Below are 14,482 nucleotides of genomic sequence, written 5' to 3' on the forward strand. Positions count from 1 at the left end.
AGCCGTCGATAGATGAATATAAAAACAAGAAGTCCTGCTGTGTAGGCGTAATCAGAGACCCTCTCGAGCCTCATAGTCATTCCATCATATCCCGATCCCAGATAGAGAAGGGTTCATTAATATACACAGATCGAGCTCACGGTAAAACCGGAGTAAACAAAGCAAAAGACAAATAAAAGCTAAAAGCTCGCTCAGATAAAACAAACCCAATCAACCCTTCAAAGAAAAAGCCCTAACCTTCTGATGCCCCTTCAAGTCCCCATCCCTCTCACCACCCATCCCCATGCCCTCCAAATCCTCGGGATCCCGTCCATAATCAACATAAAGCCCCGCAACCTCATCAACATCAACCTCATTCCAAGTGTCACTAGTTTCAGCCACAGGCCAAATCCAAGTAAGAGCAAAATAAACAACCCCAGAAACAATAACGCCCGAGAAATAATTCACATTATAGATATACTGCGCGCCAACAGGAACATCCCGTCCCACGGCACCAGCAAAGCCAACAATATTGACCATGATGCCGCTCAGGTAGGCTGCGTACGCGCGCCAGCTGAAACCGAAGCTGAAGTAGTAGGCGTCGGAGGTGCGCGCACTGTACAGGGCTTTGATGTTTAGGTAGCCTTTTCGGACGATGTAGTAGTCGGTGATCATTACGCCTGCGATTGCGGAGAGGAAGAGGGAGTAGGCTGATAGGTAGGTTGTGAAGTTGTTGGAGGTTGAAACTAGGTTCCACTGTTTTTTTTTAATTTTTGTTAGATTTGATGTAACAGGAGCTGGGATGGAGATGGGGGGAGACTTACTGGACACATGGCCAGGCCGACAGCAGCACAGATATAACTTCCCCGACGGATATTCAAGTAGCGAGGCAGGAGAGCAGTTAGATCCGTTCCAGCGGAGACGGAGTTAGCCGAGATGTTCGTTCCTAGCTGAGCGAGGGCGAATCCAGTAGCGATGATGAAGATACCGAAGCGCTGACCGGAACTCGCGCCATCGAGGAATTTGCCAAGGAGATCGAGTGGGTTCCAGGTATATCCATCATTAAAGATAACAGAAGAAGAAGACGAGACGATAATTCCGATGAACGATGTCACGCCAAAGCCAATGGGGATAGTGAAAAGCTGAGACCAGAGCGCATCCTTGGGTGTTCGAGCGAAACGCGAGAAATCAGGATCGTTCATGATCAGCGCGGCGAAGTTACCGATGCATGACATTATTCCTTTGACCATTGCCCAGCGGAACTCAGTGCCGTGGACGGTGTTGGGCTGGTGGATGATTGGACCGAGGCCGTTGGCGCGGGAGATGGCCCATGCGAAGAAGGCGATTGCCGCGATGGGGGAGTAGATCGCTTTGACGGTGAAGAGGTGGCGGACTTTGTGGACTGGGAACCATAGGGCTGGGAGGGAGAGCAGCCAGAAGAGAAAGAAACTGAGGAAGTTCTTTGTGTCGACGCCTGCGCTGGCTGAGAGGCCGTTGTGGAGGTTTCGGTAGCTGGGCCAGATTGCTTCGATCATTAAGGTGACGCATTGGCCTGGTGATGGGGTTAGATGGGGGATTTACTTGCAAACCCAAGTTTGGGAATACATACCTCCGATATAACTTTGTACTCCGTACCAGATAACTGCCATGACCACTCGGTTCAAGACGGGCCAGAAAGAACCCCAGATTCCGAATGATGCACGGGCAGTGACTGGGAATGAAATGTGATAGACGGCGCCGATGCGACCTGTTAGACAGACAAATGCTGCCGCCACGAGGTATCCGACCCAGACGCAGATCCAGGACTGCCACCAGGAGAGGCCGTCGACGATCATTGAGGAGGAAATCATCCATGTGTTCTGGTTTGGTTAGATGTCGTTCGATTCTGGGCTGTTCAGGTACTGACGATGTTCAATGAATCCGCAATCCAGAAAGCGATATAGTTCAGCCACCTCCATTGGCGGCGCTCCGGGTCCACTGGGAAAAGTCAGTCACTACCTTGGTACAATCTGGGGGAGTTATGGGTACCTGGCCGGAGATCACTGTTGGTCAACATTAACTGAGCATTGCTCAAGCCAGGTTCGTTTTCGACCTCGAGCTTCTTGAGCATCCATTTTAACTTGGACATGGTGAAGTATAGGAAGGGGTGTAGTATAGATGGAATGGGAAGTGAACCAAGGGGACAGGAACACCTTTATGATGTTCCTGTCCCACATTACGTTCGCACCCCCTGTTCCGAGTAGCCATGATAAGAAGTCCATGGGATGATCTTCCATGTGTGTTCCCCAGTATGTACAGTGGCGGCTTAGAGGATCGTGCACCTATGACCGAACGGCTCGAGTCATGGCTTATCTATGGGCGTCGGGGAGTGGGGCTATTTGTCTCTATTAGATGGTGTGATTGGCCACTTCCTCTATCTAATCTGGAGAAAAGCTGGAGATAGACAATTGTCAAGTCAAGTTGACTCGATCAGATCGAGTAATTCCTTACACGTGAGAGCTGACGCCTCAGGCTTATGTTTATTTTCAGCCTGAGGCTATAGCAGAGGCCTGAGGCACTCAACATACTTCATGGACAGATTCCAGACTACAAACATGTAACGATATTACTTAGTTTTACATAACACGCCAAAGAGATCAATAAAACGGTCAAATAGATATCTGAGAAGAGACTGAAAAAGACATGTAAGACGACTTCAGTAACTGCAACCTTAAACCGCCAACGTCTACATTACTGCATATCAGCTGACACATCCCCTTCAACTCCACACCTGTTCATCTCCAACCCTTCTACTCCGTACTTTTGAGGAATCCCGGACAGCAGATAACGATGGGAACCAAGAAGAGCGAAACCGCGGCATCAACCAAGTCAGCCAATCGGCATCCTCTTCGTCTTCCCAGCGAGCGACTCGTCAAAGAGGGACTGACCAGAGCAACCATTCCTGGCGACAGAATGCAATTCTGCACCCAGCGATGTTTACTCGGCTAAACAGAGAAGGGTTTTCCTAAATGAGGATTGTCCAAGCGCCCACATCCCTGCGAGGGACAAAATTCCAAACACCCTGTCGACGCAAAGTGTATGATCTCACTAAAAGCACAATTGGACGACAACATTGACCGATGTATACCCTTTAGAAAATGCGGGTCATACGGAGCCATATTCAAATCCACATGCCCTCCACGCGGCTTTACAGACGTCGGGAAAGGAACCGCAACAGGACTATATAAAGAAGTCTCCCTCGAAGCCTACAAAGTCCTAAGAAAAAGCCCAAGGCTCCGCTGTACCAGTGTCCTTCGGAAAAATAAACTTCGCTATGATCTACTTCCTTCATGGTGCTAGTCCGATATCTCAATGCTCACTATGGGCTGGGCAGGTGAAAGCACAGCATCTATGGAGCTGGACCCATGGCTTCTCAAGAAAATGACCAACTCTATTCGGAGATCCAAGTATTGGGGGGTAACCATGATCTTAGACGTGAGAATGTCTTTTAGAACAAGGAGCTTGAACGAGCTTTGATTATTGATTTCCATCGCTCTGTTTTGGAAGCTTGGCCTATGAAGCGGTCACGAGCTAGAAGAGATCAAGGCTTCCGCAAAGTCTGGGGACGTTAAGCGTCTACGCATATAAGAGATACTGTGTGCATTTTGTCTTCCATTAGCAGTTGCATCATATGACGAATTACGATACGAACTTTACGTCTTTGCACATTTGCATGTAGGGAATCCATACTTGGGAGACTATCTCGGATGACATTGCTGAATGCTTCCCTACATCACTTGCGCGTGAGGCATTCATTACCCATTATTACATATCTGCTTCCTTTCTAGCCACTCAATAAAATGGAGTCCGTGTTGGAGTTACGCAAAGGAAATATATTGAAGGTGAAGGCTTTTGCCAGGATGAACACGTCTCCAATTCGACCGATCATGTTTCATCTAATTCAGGAGCACAATAAATCAAACGAACACCTCGCAGGATACCGACGGCGCGCTTAGTGGATGCCGTTATAGCAGTTCTTCTCTAGGCTGAACAACCATCTGCCGATGGTCTCGCCCTTTCTGTACAATATATCGTACACGATGGGGTCTCATCTTTACCGGCGAAGAGCATCTCTGATAGGAGAGTCACCACGGCGGAAGGAGGCTGAATACCAGTTAGTTCAGGTGTACTCACACGAGTGATGACGGAAATCGAAGGTCGGGGAAAAGCAGATAGCCGGCCACGGGCGAGCTTGCATGGAATAGACAAGCTAAAGCCTGCTCAAGCTCTAGATAGTATATCTCACAGCATGCAGTAGCACCCGCTTTAACCAAGAGCTTCCCAAGGATTAAACACTCAATGAACATCAATATAAACATACCATCAGCCTCTTCCCAAGCACGACCTGCACCGAAGCCGAGACCAATCCATGCGGGCCAAGCTCTGCGCTTGAATAGGAGAACGGAGAAGACGACACCGAAAGATAGACCGAGGGAGGACTTGATGATCACGGAGGAGATGGCGCGGTCCCACTAAACGTTCAACGCAGATTAGCTAACAACTCCCGGTTTACGCTTCCAAATAGATCAATTGTTGCAGGTTTTGTGAAGAGTATCATCTGTAACGATTTCGTCCATTCGGAACCCCAAGCTAGCTCATACCTTCTCGTTAAGCAGAGCCTCGCTGACGGGCTTGGTGGCCCGCGCGATGGTGCCGGACTGGTTGGAATCGGCCATTGCGATAAATCTGGAAAAAGAGTCAGCAGAGATTCGATCGGGCGAATATCCAATACCGACGAACCACTTGCAATGATGTGGAATTGAAGAGGTGAATAAAGACGTTAGTGCAAGGAGTTGGGAGTTTGAACGGAGCGAGTCGCTCGGGCAAAGGCGGTCGGAGCAATCCGCGGTTTTCTTTTTGGGTATCTTTTTTTTTTTCCTTCCTCGACAAATAAACCACCACTCACTCGATTATATTGCTTTTTCGCGATGCCGTTGCTTGCGGAGGTAAGTCTTTGTGAATATGTGTTTGTATCTCCAGTCTAATGTGTTGGGTTCAGCGTCCGCGCTCATCGCAAGAGGCGCTCCTCCGCCTCGAAAAAGGCACTGCCTCTCCGACTACCCAACTCCACGAAGCGGCGCAGATTCTCGGGTTAGATTTGACACTGTGTGAAAGTCATCCGGAAGTTCACCGAGATGTTCGAATTCAAACAAACGCCACCCCGAAGGAAGAATGGGTTCTACGATGGTTGTTGAAGAGACTGAGAAGTGGGAAGAACTACAGAGTGGACGCAGCTTCTTTCCTGCTACTACGACAATTGATCGACTTGATCTCGCCAAAGAACCTCGCTGCTATTTTAAAGGACCAGAAATTTTTGTCGATTCTATTTGAAACGATTGCAGATTTGGAAGCCGACATTTTCGCCGGCCTAGGGAATGGGATTGCGGCCCTGAGTTCGGACTCCGACTCCAGTCAAACACCGGCTGGTTCCCCGACCCATGACGATCACCGAGGGAGTCAAGGGAAAAAGAGAAAGAGAATGACAACTGAAAATGGGGACGCGATGGACGTGGACGGGGACGAACATCGGCAGAACCCCGCAGCATGCTTCCTCACCTTCATTCGCGCTTTGGATTGTCTGTATGGGATCGTAACACTTACACGCCGCACACTGGGCACTGATGGAGTGGCAAACTCGCATCTGAAACTTGCGCTGAGAGGCGAGCCAGAGGCAGTTGCTATGCTGCTGGGTCGATCATTCCGAGTGGCTGCTGTCGCCGCCAAGCAGTTTTCGCATGCGGGGAAGACGACCGATCTTCAGCACTTGCTGTACGTGTTTCCCGCGGCAGTGGAGCTGTGGGAATCGCGGTCTTACCGTCAAGATGACACGGACAACAAATCCAGCAATGAATTTTTCGCGAGACACTGCTTTGCTCATGCGCTCAGGCTCCAAATCTGCCTGCGGTCCGCCAAGCTTGATACTGATGAGTGCGCTCATCTTCTTCATGCTATCGAGCGTATTATTGCCTTGCATGTTTTGCTCCCGGCACGTGCGGCATTCTTTGAACGTGGAGGCTCTGGTATCGACTATTCCAAGGATGAGCCCGACTGGAGTCCAGTCAAGCCCGTTACCGATACTTTCAAACCGATCATTCGCGAATTTCCCGTAGCGAAAGAAGACAAATCCACAATTGAGCCCTGTGGCAACCCCTGGCGATCAGTTGAGCTTCTTCCCGAACTGTTCGACAATGCCGTCCGTGCTGTCCCGCGTGATGTGTTCCGACGACAGACACACGAAGCTCCTTGGCTTGAGACTTTGTTCGTTGCTGTCGCAGAGCTGGCCTTCTCTACCGCGAAGGAAGAGGATTTCGCTACATTTGACTCCAAATTCGTTGCGGTGTTAGAGCAGCTTCTCCAAGTAGCTCTCGGTCGGAACGTCGGCCTATCTCTACACACCATTCTTGCACATGCCAACTACACTGGTCTCTATGAAGAAGGTCTCAAAAAGGTCCAGTGGAATGTGACAGCTTTGTTCATCAGCCTGGGTGTTGATGTTTTCCTACCCAACTCCGGTTTACGTGATTCTCGCAAGCTTCTCGATGCATTGCTCGCCAAGATTCTATTGCAATGGCATGAAAATGGCACTGGGAAACCCGAGGTTTACAACACCATCAAGACTAATGTCGTGCTTCCACTTCTGCGAGGGTTCGCCGCGGCAAGAGATCTGCCAAATTTTATGGAAGTGTGGCACAATCAACTTGTTGCCGTGGAAGAGGCTCGCCAGGACAACAGTAATCTGAGTTTGTTCTCAGTCTGGGAAGACGATGATTTGTCTGACGCTTACTCTGAGCTAATGCGAACTTCTCTCACCGAGTCGCGCGTCGCTGCTCAGATGCGTACCGCCGTTAGCGAGACTAAGGCCGATAATGGAAAGATTGCGGAAACTCCGCAGTCTTATGCTAAGTTCGTTATTGTCGAGGCAAGCTTCCGGGGCCGTGTTTCGCCATTCCCAGAATCGGACAAGATCTTGACATCCCTCCTTGAGACTGTGACATCGACTTTGTCCTCGAAGCAAGCTCTTCACTGGCGATGGCGTTTGTGGCGGTTGGTTCGGAACCTTTTTGACAACACTCTGCAGTCAGCCAACCATGTTCTGGCAAAGTCCGTGATGGAACTGCTGCAAGTTGCTGCAAAGGTCGTTCATCGCAACCACAAGGACCTGGCCAAAAAGCCTCTCGCTTCGCTCGAGTCTTGGGAAGCTTACCGGTTTGTTCTGGATGCGATCAAGGCACACGCCAATGAAGAGCAGCGAAACTCGTTTACCACGGTCACAAAGGACGTCACTGATCTTATCATCTCCATCTCTCCTGATGATGCCAAGAGGTCGATGAAGGCGCCCTGGAATGGTCAGACTGATACAGTGGAATCCCAAACCACTCTCGGCCTCGCTTACTTCCTGGCCCTCGTCAGAGTTCCAGAAGTCTGGAGCCATATCGCTTCTGAAGAGCGATCGCGTCTATTCCGACACATTCTGTCTCTGGCCGCTGCTCAGTACCGTTCTTCTTCGTTGCCTCTCGAGGCTATTTCCGAAGAAGCAAGATTCCTCCAAGCATGGGCGAGCGTGGTCTGCCACGAATATCTGCTCAACGCCCCTCTAATTGTATCTGATCTCTCCCTTCTCTTGAATGAGAGTATCGAACAAGACTCATCTAACCGCCGAATCCTGGTGGAGAGTTTGCAAAGAATCCCGGCTGCACTGATCACCCGTGGGCTGCGGACCACAATCCTGAACAAACTACATGATGTTGTGCTTCAGCAGGACAGCTCTCCCGACGTTGTGGTTGGCATTCTCACTATGATGGCCAAACTGGCAGCTATGCCCAAATGTGATGCCGCACTGACCAGCGATTGGGAGCCAATCTGGACCGCAGCTCGTGCAGTCTCACTGGAGGGCACAGACACCGATCTTCAGATCATGAAAGCATTCCGAAGCCTGTACCGCGCTATTCTGGCCAAACTCTTGGTCTTGTCTGAGAATGATCGGAACAAGCTTTTCAAGAAGCTCTTCGCTAGAGTATCAAAGCAAACCTCGAAAATGAGGCAGGTCGATCGCGACTCCATGGCCTGCTTCCTCTTGCGGTTGTCTCTGTCTGAACTTTGGGTCCACCGCAAGAAATTGCAGACAGCCTTCTCGGAGACGGAACTGGCTGCACTTCGTCAACGGGTGTTTGACCTGGTGTTGGCTGACATGAAATACGTCAAAGACCAGTGCAGGAAGCAGAAGCTGGAAGAGACCATCACTCTCATCAAGACCATTGATGCACTGGAAGATTTCGAGGATCTAGCTACCAACAACATCGAGGTCGAGAAGTTCCTGTCCAAGATCGAGAACTACATGGAAATGTCCATTGATTCAGGGCCGTCCCGTTTGATTCGACGCCGCCTTCTCGCCAGCAAGGGACCTGAGAAGAACATCGCTCAACCAGTCCTTCAATGCGCCGAGACTCTGACCCTCCAGTCTCTCTACGCCGAGGACCAGCAGCTTTTCATCCGAGCCACAACCGAACGGTTCCGCTCTATGCCCATGGAGAAAATCACCCAGGCAATCTGCGAAGTAAGAGGACTTGGCTTGATTGGCCAGGACGCCGGATACAGACTCCTAGTGATCTATCTCGCCATCGCCTCGATCCCTGCTGTCGAGGACAAAGAGAGCGCCACAGCCAGAGAACTATCCCTCCTCTGTACTGCTCTCGCCGAAGTCATCCCACAGAGCACAAGCATCGACCAATTTTGTTTCGCATCCGAATGCTTGGACCTCCTCCTCCGCACCCACACCCGCAGTCTATCACAATGCAACATCGACGCCATCCTCGCCGCCATCGCCAGCGCCTCCTCCAAGATCGGACCCCAGATCTCCTCTGAATACTCCCCAACAATCTACACTCGCCTCTGCCGACTGATGGGCGTCGTCCTAAGCCTCCAACGCCTAAAGATCGGCGGCCGCTTCCACCTCGTCGTAAATGCCATGCAACGTCTCCTAGGCTGTCTCTTTGCACGCTCCCGCAAGCGCGGCCGCTCAGCCCGCTCCCAGACAACCCTCTCGCTGCCCTTCTGGCTCGCTCCCCTGGAAGCCTCGCACGCAACATACTATACGCGACTCCTCACCTCGCTCTGCGACCCAACCGTGTCGTCAGTGTTACGTCCGCAGCCAGGCGCATCCCGCGAAGCCCTCACGGACCAAACGAAGAAAGCAAAGCGCATTGCCGGACAGTACCTGCAGTACGTCATCATGGAGTATGCGCAGTGTTCGTTGCGTGGTTCGTTGTCGCCGGAGGTTAAGGCTGCCATTATGCCTGGACTGTATTCTGCTTTGGATGTTATGTCGCGGGAGTCTATGCGGGCTCTTAATGCTGCGTTGGATGTCTCTGGCCGGGCTGTGTTCAAGTCGCTTTATGATGACTATGTTAAGTTCGGCAAGTGGAATAAGGCTTGATCTTTTTGGTTGGGAACACTGTCTTTTATGTATACTATTCTATATTTTGTTCAAGAATTATGATATCCCCAATGCATTGATGATCATACAGAATTGGTGCTAGAGATGTAGTGTAGATATCCGTATAGGATAGGGAGAGAGGGCCATTAGCGCCCAACTAGGTTCAATTGCCTACTCTTATCTGATTGAAGGTCTGGGTAAAGGTGTGTTGGAAGGAATAAACCAAGAACAAAATAGTCAGAGTGGGGAAATGACCCGATAATTCCATTCAAACAAGCAATCAAATAGTAGCCGTCTAGGGTAAAATCTAGATAGGGTATCAAGGGAAATCATAAATCATGCGAGGTCAAAGTAGGTTAGAGCGGAAAAGGAGTGGGGAGAAGAGATTATTAAAGCGTGCATCATCTAGATCATCGAAGTCTCCATGGTGCGTGGGCTCAAGCATGGCACAGACACATTGTCCAGAACGGGGATTTGTGCAGTCGGAGTAGTAGAACTTGTATGTGGAACATGAGGAGGATTTTGCTGTTGCTCTGTATTCTCCGGGAACGGGCCTTCGGGAATCGGCGTATCGAGAGAGAAGCCGTTGTGGCCGCTATGTGTAAGGCAGCCCACGCAACTGCAGTCACTTCCACATTGGCAGCTCCCTGTCACGTCGGAGCAAGCGCTTGGTAATCCGACTGGGTATTCCAGAGTGTAGTACTCCGAAGGGTGCATCAATTGATGATTTAGGCTGGGATCAGCCAGAGGGGAGGAATAGCCGCTGGGCATGGCAGAGTTAGGATCTGAATATCCATCGAACGGGTTGTGCTGGAACGCATGGTCTATGGACGGGGTGCCCTGCATGTAATAGTTGAATGGAACTGGAGGTGTAGAACCCTGGAATGGTGAGGATTGATAAGGGTTGATGGATTCTGGGGTTTTGTCGTCGCCGTTGAACGTAATCATGGCACCCATCTCTTGAACATGCTTTCGTGTTGTAGTGTTGAACGGGTGAGCAGCACAACCCAGACACTGACAGTCCTCTCCACAGCGGCAGTCGTGACAAGGGTCATCACTTGCTGCTGCTTGCATGGGGTAAGGTGAATGAGAGTGGTTGAGCATGTAGGGACCCATGGAGGGTTGCGAGATTCCCAAACCGTTCATTGGGTTGTTGTATCCCATCGACGGCTGCGTGGCCACATTGAGTGGGTATCCACCGTTCGAATTTGACGGCTGAGTGTTTGGCGGAGGCATTGCGTTCTGCGAGAACCCATTTTGGAAGATTGGTGCGTGGGAAGGTGTTTGACTCATGGCGGACATGTAGTTCCCATGAGTAGACATCGTCTGATTCCCCCATGAGGTCATTTCTGGCACGCCGAACGGCATGTACGTTTGATTTTGACTATCCCAAGTAGCAGGTTGCTGGAATTGGTGTTTTTCCACATTTGAGTGCTGAGGTTCGGTGGCGGAAGGGCGAGAGCCGCAGCAAGACCCTCCATTCTGAGCCGGAGCCGGGGCTGGGACTGGGGCTGTAGTAGGCGCCTGGGGCTTTGTCGAACAACAGCTAGACACTGGAGGGGACTGTGATGATTCCCTCGAAGACTCTTTGGGTGATATCGGCTTGTGGTTTTGCGTGGCAGAAGGTTTGTATGAATCTAGCCCAGATTGGGAGAAGTTTGGCAAGTGAGTTGGCGTTCCATCCTCAATCTTGAGATTGTCTGGCATATTTTCCAATGCCCTTGCAATATTTTCAGGTGCTGCTTGCATAGTACTTTGTCTTCTTCCAGACTTTTGAACCTTGCCCGGGGCCGGAGAAGATGTAGAAGCCAGGGTAGGTGGTGACTGAGTTGATTCATTGCCTTCCATAGGAACTTTATACAATGGCCGGCATAGACAGGATGAGCCTAGTGCGGTTAGTACAAGAAGACAAAGGGTATGTAACAAAGATGTCTACCTTTAGGTATCCGGACCATCACGGCATATGTCTTCTGGCAACTGCAAGTTCCTTTTGGATGGGGACATTTTGCTAGAGGTCGCCCAGCTTTGGGGACCTTCATCATGAGTCTATCAAAGTGTTGGCATTTCGACGATCGGTGACCTCGAATGCATGGTTCGCTGGTGTGACTCTTTAGCCTAGCTCTATTTACAATCGAGACGGGATATATTCTTACCATGACCACTTGGCGCCTTCTTCATCGAGAGGCATACTTGCGACAAGATGTTGGGACGAGGATATTGACCAACGTTGTCAGACGAAGTGATTCGTAATGTCGCAACCGCAGTGGGCAGGCTTAGCGCGTAGTCGATACCCCGCGCATGCGATCGCCGTTTCCACCAAAACTGTCAGACCCGCACTTTGCGACGAGGTTAAGCCATGTGTCAAAGTGTATGTCAAAATTCTCGAGGGAAGATCGTATGAGGGAAAGGTGGAGTCAAGAGTGCAGTGGATGTGAGCGTTGCGGAAAAAGACCAGCGATACACCATGCGATATCAGAGACAAGACCGAGCAGAGGTAACGAGTCCTCGAGTCTGATCTGAGTCTGAGTCTGACTCTGTATAGATCGCGAAGGAAAGAAGAAAGAAAAGGTGCGGGGAGACTCGGTGCCTGTTTACGTAATCCTTCCTATTCGGGATCCTGTAATTGTTTCGATGACGACCTCGGAGCTTTGTCTCGTCAACTACCGTCGCAATGCCCCCCAAAGGCCAGGAAGGTGAGAGCAGTGCTAGCACCGACAGCAATTCCAATTCCTTCTTTACGGTCCCGGCACCTATCAAGCGCCTCTTCGACAAGTTCCCGTTGACCACCTATCCCGCCAACGAGCTCCCTCAACGCTTCCAGCCGAACACTGCCAACCAGCTGTTCGTTTTCACCGACGCGCGCGGTGCACGACATGGCCGACCTTCCTTCAACCCCCAATGTCTCAAATGGCAGGTTCGTGGCCCAGATGCAAGGGCGCATGCCCGTCGGGAACCATGCTGATGAACGCTCTAGGCCTACCTGAAATTCGTCGGAATCGACTTCGAGATCACCGCGTCCAACAACCACGCATCACCTACTGGCGCCCTTCCATTCCTCCTCCCTGCACTTCCGACAGACACATTGAACCCAATTCCATCACACAAGCTCCAAAAGTGGGCCATTGAACAAGTTCACTGCGAGGAGGAACAGCAACTGAACCTCCGGTTTGAGGTGTATGCCTCGCTGCTGGACCACCGGATACGCCATGCCTGGGTAGGAACAACTACAAACTCAAAATAAGGACCGACTAACGTGTCTAGTTATACATGCTCTACTTGGACAGCGAGAACTTTGACGCCGTCGCCCGCCGACTCTACGTGGAACCCGCAACAACCAACACCGTCGTGCGCGCCGCTCTAAGCCACCAGCTCCAGCAAGCCGCCCGCGACGAGCTCCTCAAAAACTCACGATACATCGACGCCGCCGACCTGGAAGGTGATGCGGGCGGCGCATTCGAGGCATTATCCACACTACTCGGGGAGGATGAGCACTTCTTCAGCCGACCAAACCCAGGTCTATTCGATGCCAGCGTTTTCGCATACACGCATCTGATCCTGGACGACACGCTAGGCTGGAAAAAGAACCGGCTGGCACAGCTGCTCAGGGAACATCCCAATCTTGTACAACACCGCGACAGACTACTCAAATTCTTCTAAATGTACCACTACCAGCGACTTGTGAATTCGACCGGATTTTTATTCAAATAATATCCTATTAACCTCCGTCTTATTCGTATCCATTCACGCTGTTTCACTACTTGCTAAAACAAACCCCAAACCAAACCCTAACCCCATCCCATTTCTTAGCCCTCGCACCCAGCACCTTCCCCGATGCCTCATCAACACCTCTAGCCAAAACACCATCCTCATTACAGCCAACAACATCTTCAATCTTGAACCCCGCCTCCGCAGCCACAGCCACTACATCCCCAATCTGGTGACAATAACTCGTAGGTCGAATCTTAACCCCAGTCGCCGGATCCGTGAAACCCGCCTGACTGCGCATCCCCATATCAGCATGCATATTAGTGACCAAGAGATATGCACCAGCTCTCATAATCGCCGATGCGGCAGTGAAGAATTGCTGAAGTGGGATATGTTCTAGTACAAGTGTAGATATAACACCCACTGCCCCGGCTGTAGGCTCACGCAAAGAAGCAGGTAATTGCTCCATGGTAGTATATAGAAGGTCAAAAATTCCCAACGTCACGGCCGGACTTGGATTCTCTGTCCCGACATGCTTTTGAATGGTGGTGCCCGCAACATCCAACATACCGGGTGAAGCATCTAAACCGACGATTTCGAATTGGTCTGCCCCTGCATTTGATGATAAAGCGTCTGCCAATTGAATTGTGTTCCTGCCAGTTTAACAGCCGAGATCTACGAGGGTTGCTCGAGATGTTCCGGCGGTTGCTGGGACTTAGAAGCGAGCACTGACACGATCGAGGAACTGGGGAAGCAGAGCTCGCAGTTCAATCGTATCAAGTCGTTGCAGGAAATTCCCATCCGTGTCGTAGACCTAAATATAGTTTAGGTTTTAGCATTTAATACTCAGAAAGTAGAAGACCGATCCGCCGATAATTACTGAATAGTTTGTGCCATTTCGGATAGCTGTTTTAAGATTGGATACTGTAACCCCCGGCTACAGGGTATTTGCGGGGATAGATAGAATGTTTTGGCGCTAATGCTTGTCGCTTCTCCAACCTGTAGGTCGAGTTTGGCTATACATTAAAGTCCGTTTGAGTCAGTAAAGTGACTCATACTCTAAAATCTGTAGATATCTTCTCGGTTAGAACGAAATGGAGGTGAGGAAATACACTAATTGGGTGGTTTCCCGGGGAATGGATAAGCTTCGAGGAACCCTGGAACCAGATTGAGATCGAGATCAAGATCTACACCTACACTATATAGACTATACAAGTATACATCTACATCTACATGGAACATTCTATCATCAAGTGTATATAGCATTGGAAATAGTCACAGAGAAAAATCGTACACAATCATGTCGCCATTAGAGAGACAAGGAGA

At 50.4% G+C, this 14,482-nt stretch overlaps 6 protein-coding genes across 6 annotated transcripts; 2 read left to right on the plus strand and 4 right to left on the minus strand.

The window, feature by feature from the left end:
* Positions 1–210: 210 nt before the first annotated feature.
* On the minus strand, positions 211–2,133 carry N7446_012836 (nucleobase cation symporter-1 family protein; the record flags this gene model as incomplete). Its single annotated transcript, XM_058521578.1, has 5 exons — positions 2,008–2,133; positions 1,886–1,956; positions 1,589–1,838; positions 804–1,531; positions 211–735 (listed from the first exon to the last, which is right to left on the minus strand). The coding sequence occupies exons 1-5, from the start codon at positions 2,105–2,107 to the stop codon at positions 211–213; spliced, it is 1,674 nt and encodes a 557-aa protein (XP_058365055.1). The 5' UTR covers positions 2,108–2,133.
* Positions 2,134–3,720: 1,587 nt separating this feature from the next.
* On the minus strand, positions 3,721–4,818 carry N7446_012837 (MICOS complex subunit MIC10). The gene is made up of 4 exons (XM_058521579.1): positions 4,759–4,818; positions 4,620–4,704; positions 4,340–4,490; positions 3,721–4,122 (listed from the first exon to the last, which is right to left on the minus strand). Exons 2-4 carry the CDS (start codon positions 4,692–4,694, stop codon positions 4,073–4,075), a joined length of 276 nt encoding a protein of 91 aa, XP_058365056.1. The 5' UTR covers positions 4,695–4,704; positions 4,759–4,818; the 3' UTR covers positions 3,721–4,072.
* A 128-nt stretch (positions 4,819–4,946) lies between these two features.
* N7446_012838 (ribosome biogenesis protein URB2) lies at positions 4,947–9,451 on the plus strand (the record flags this gene model as incomplete). Its single annotated transcript, XM_058521580.1, has 2 exons — positions 4,947–4,964; positions 5,018–9,451. 2 exons carry the CDS (start codon positions 4,947–4,949, stop codon positions 9,449–9,451), a joined length of 4,452 nt encoding a protein of 1,483 aa, XP_058365057.1.
* Positions 9,452–9,856: 405 nt separating this feature from the next.
* N7446_012839 (copper fist DNA-binding domain-containing protein) lies at positions 9,857–11,639 on the minus strand (the record flags this gene model as incomplete). Its single annotated transcript, XM_058521581.1, has 3 exons — positions 9,857–11,337; positions 11,388–11,548; positions 11,605–11,639. 3 exons carry the CDS (start codon positions 11,637–11,639, stop codon positions 9,857–9,859), a joined length of 1,677 nt encoding a protein of 558 aa, XP_058365058.1.
* Positions 11,640–12,116: 477 nt separating this feature from the next.
* N7446_012840 (putative mitochondrial outer membrane protein (Sam35)) lies at positions 12,117–13,171 on the plus strand. Its single transcript, XM_058521582.1, has 3 exons — positions 12,117–12,365; positions 12,426–12,665; positions 12,713–13,171. Exons 1-3 carry the CDS (start codon positions 12,123–12,125, stop codon positions 13,106–13,108), a joined length of 879 nt encoding a protein of 292 aa, XP_058365059.1. The 5' UTR covers positions 12,117–12,122; the 3' UTR covers positions 13,109–13,171.
* Positions 13,172–13,205: 34 nt separating this feature from the next.
* Positions 13,206–14,053, minus strand: N7446_012841 (uncharacterized protein; the record flags this gene model as incomplete). Its single annotated transcript, XM_058521583.1, has 3 exons — positions 13,206–13,809; positions 13,890–13,970; positions 14,037–14,053. The coding sequence occupies 3 exons, from the start codon at positions 14,051–14,053 to the stop codon at positions 13,206–13,208; spliced, it is 702 nt and encodes a 233-aa protein (XP_058365060.1).
* Positions 14,054–14,482: the final 429 nt, after the last annotated feature.

The sequence above is a fragment of the Penicillium canescens genome (assembly GCF_028828765.1).
Source record: "Penicillium canescens strain IBT 15451 chromosome Unknown utg000011l_segment0_segment0, whole genome shotgun sequence".
In the NCBI taxonomy this organism is placed as follows: Eukaryota; Fungi; Ascomycota; class Eurotiomycetes; order Eurotiales; family Aspergillaceae; genus Penicillium; species Penicillium canescens.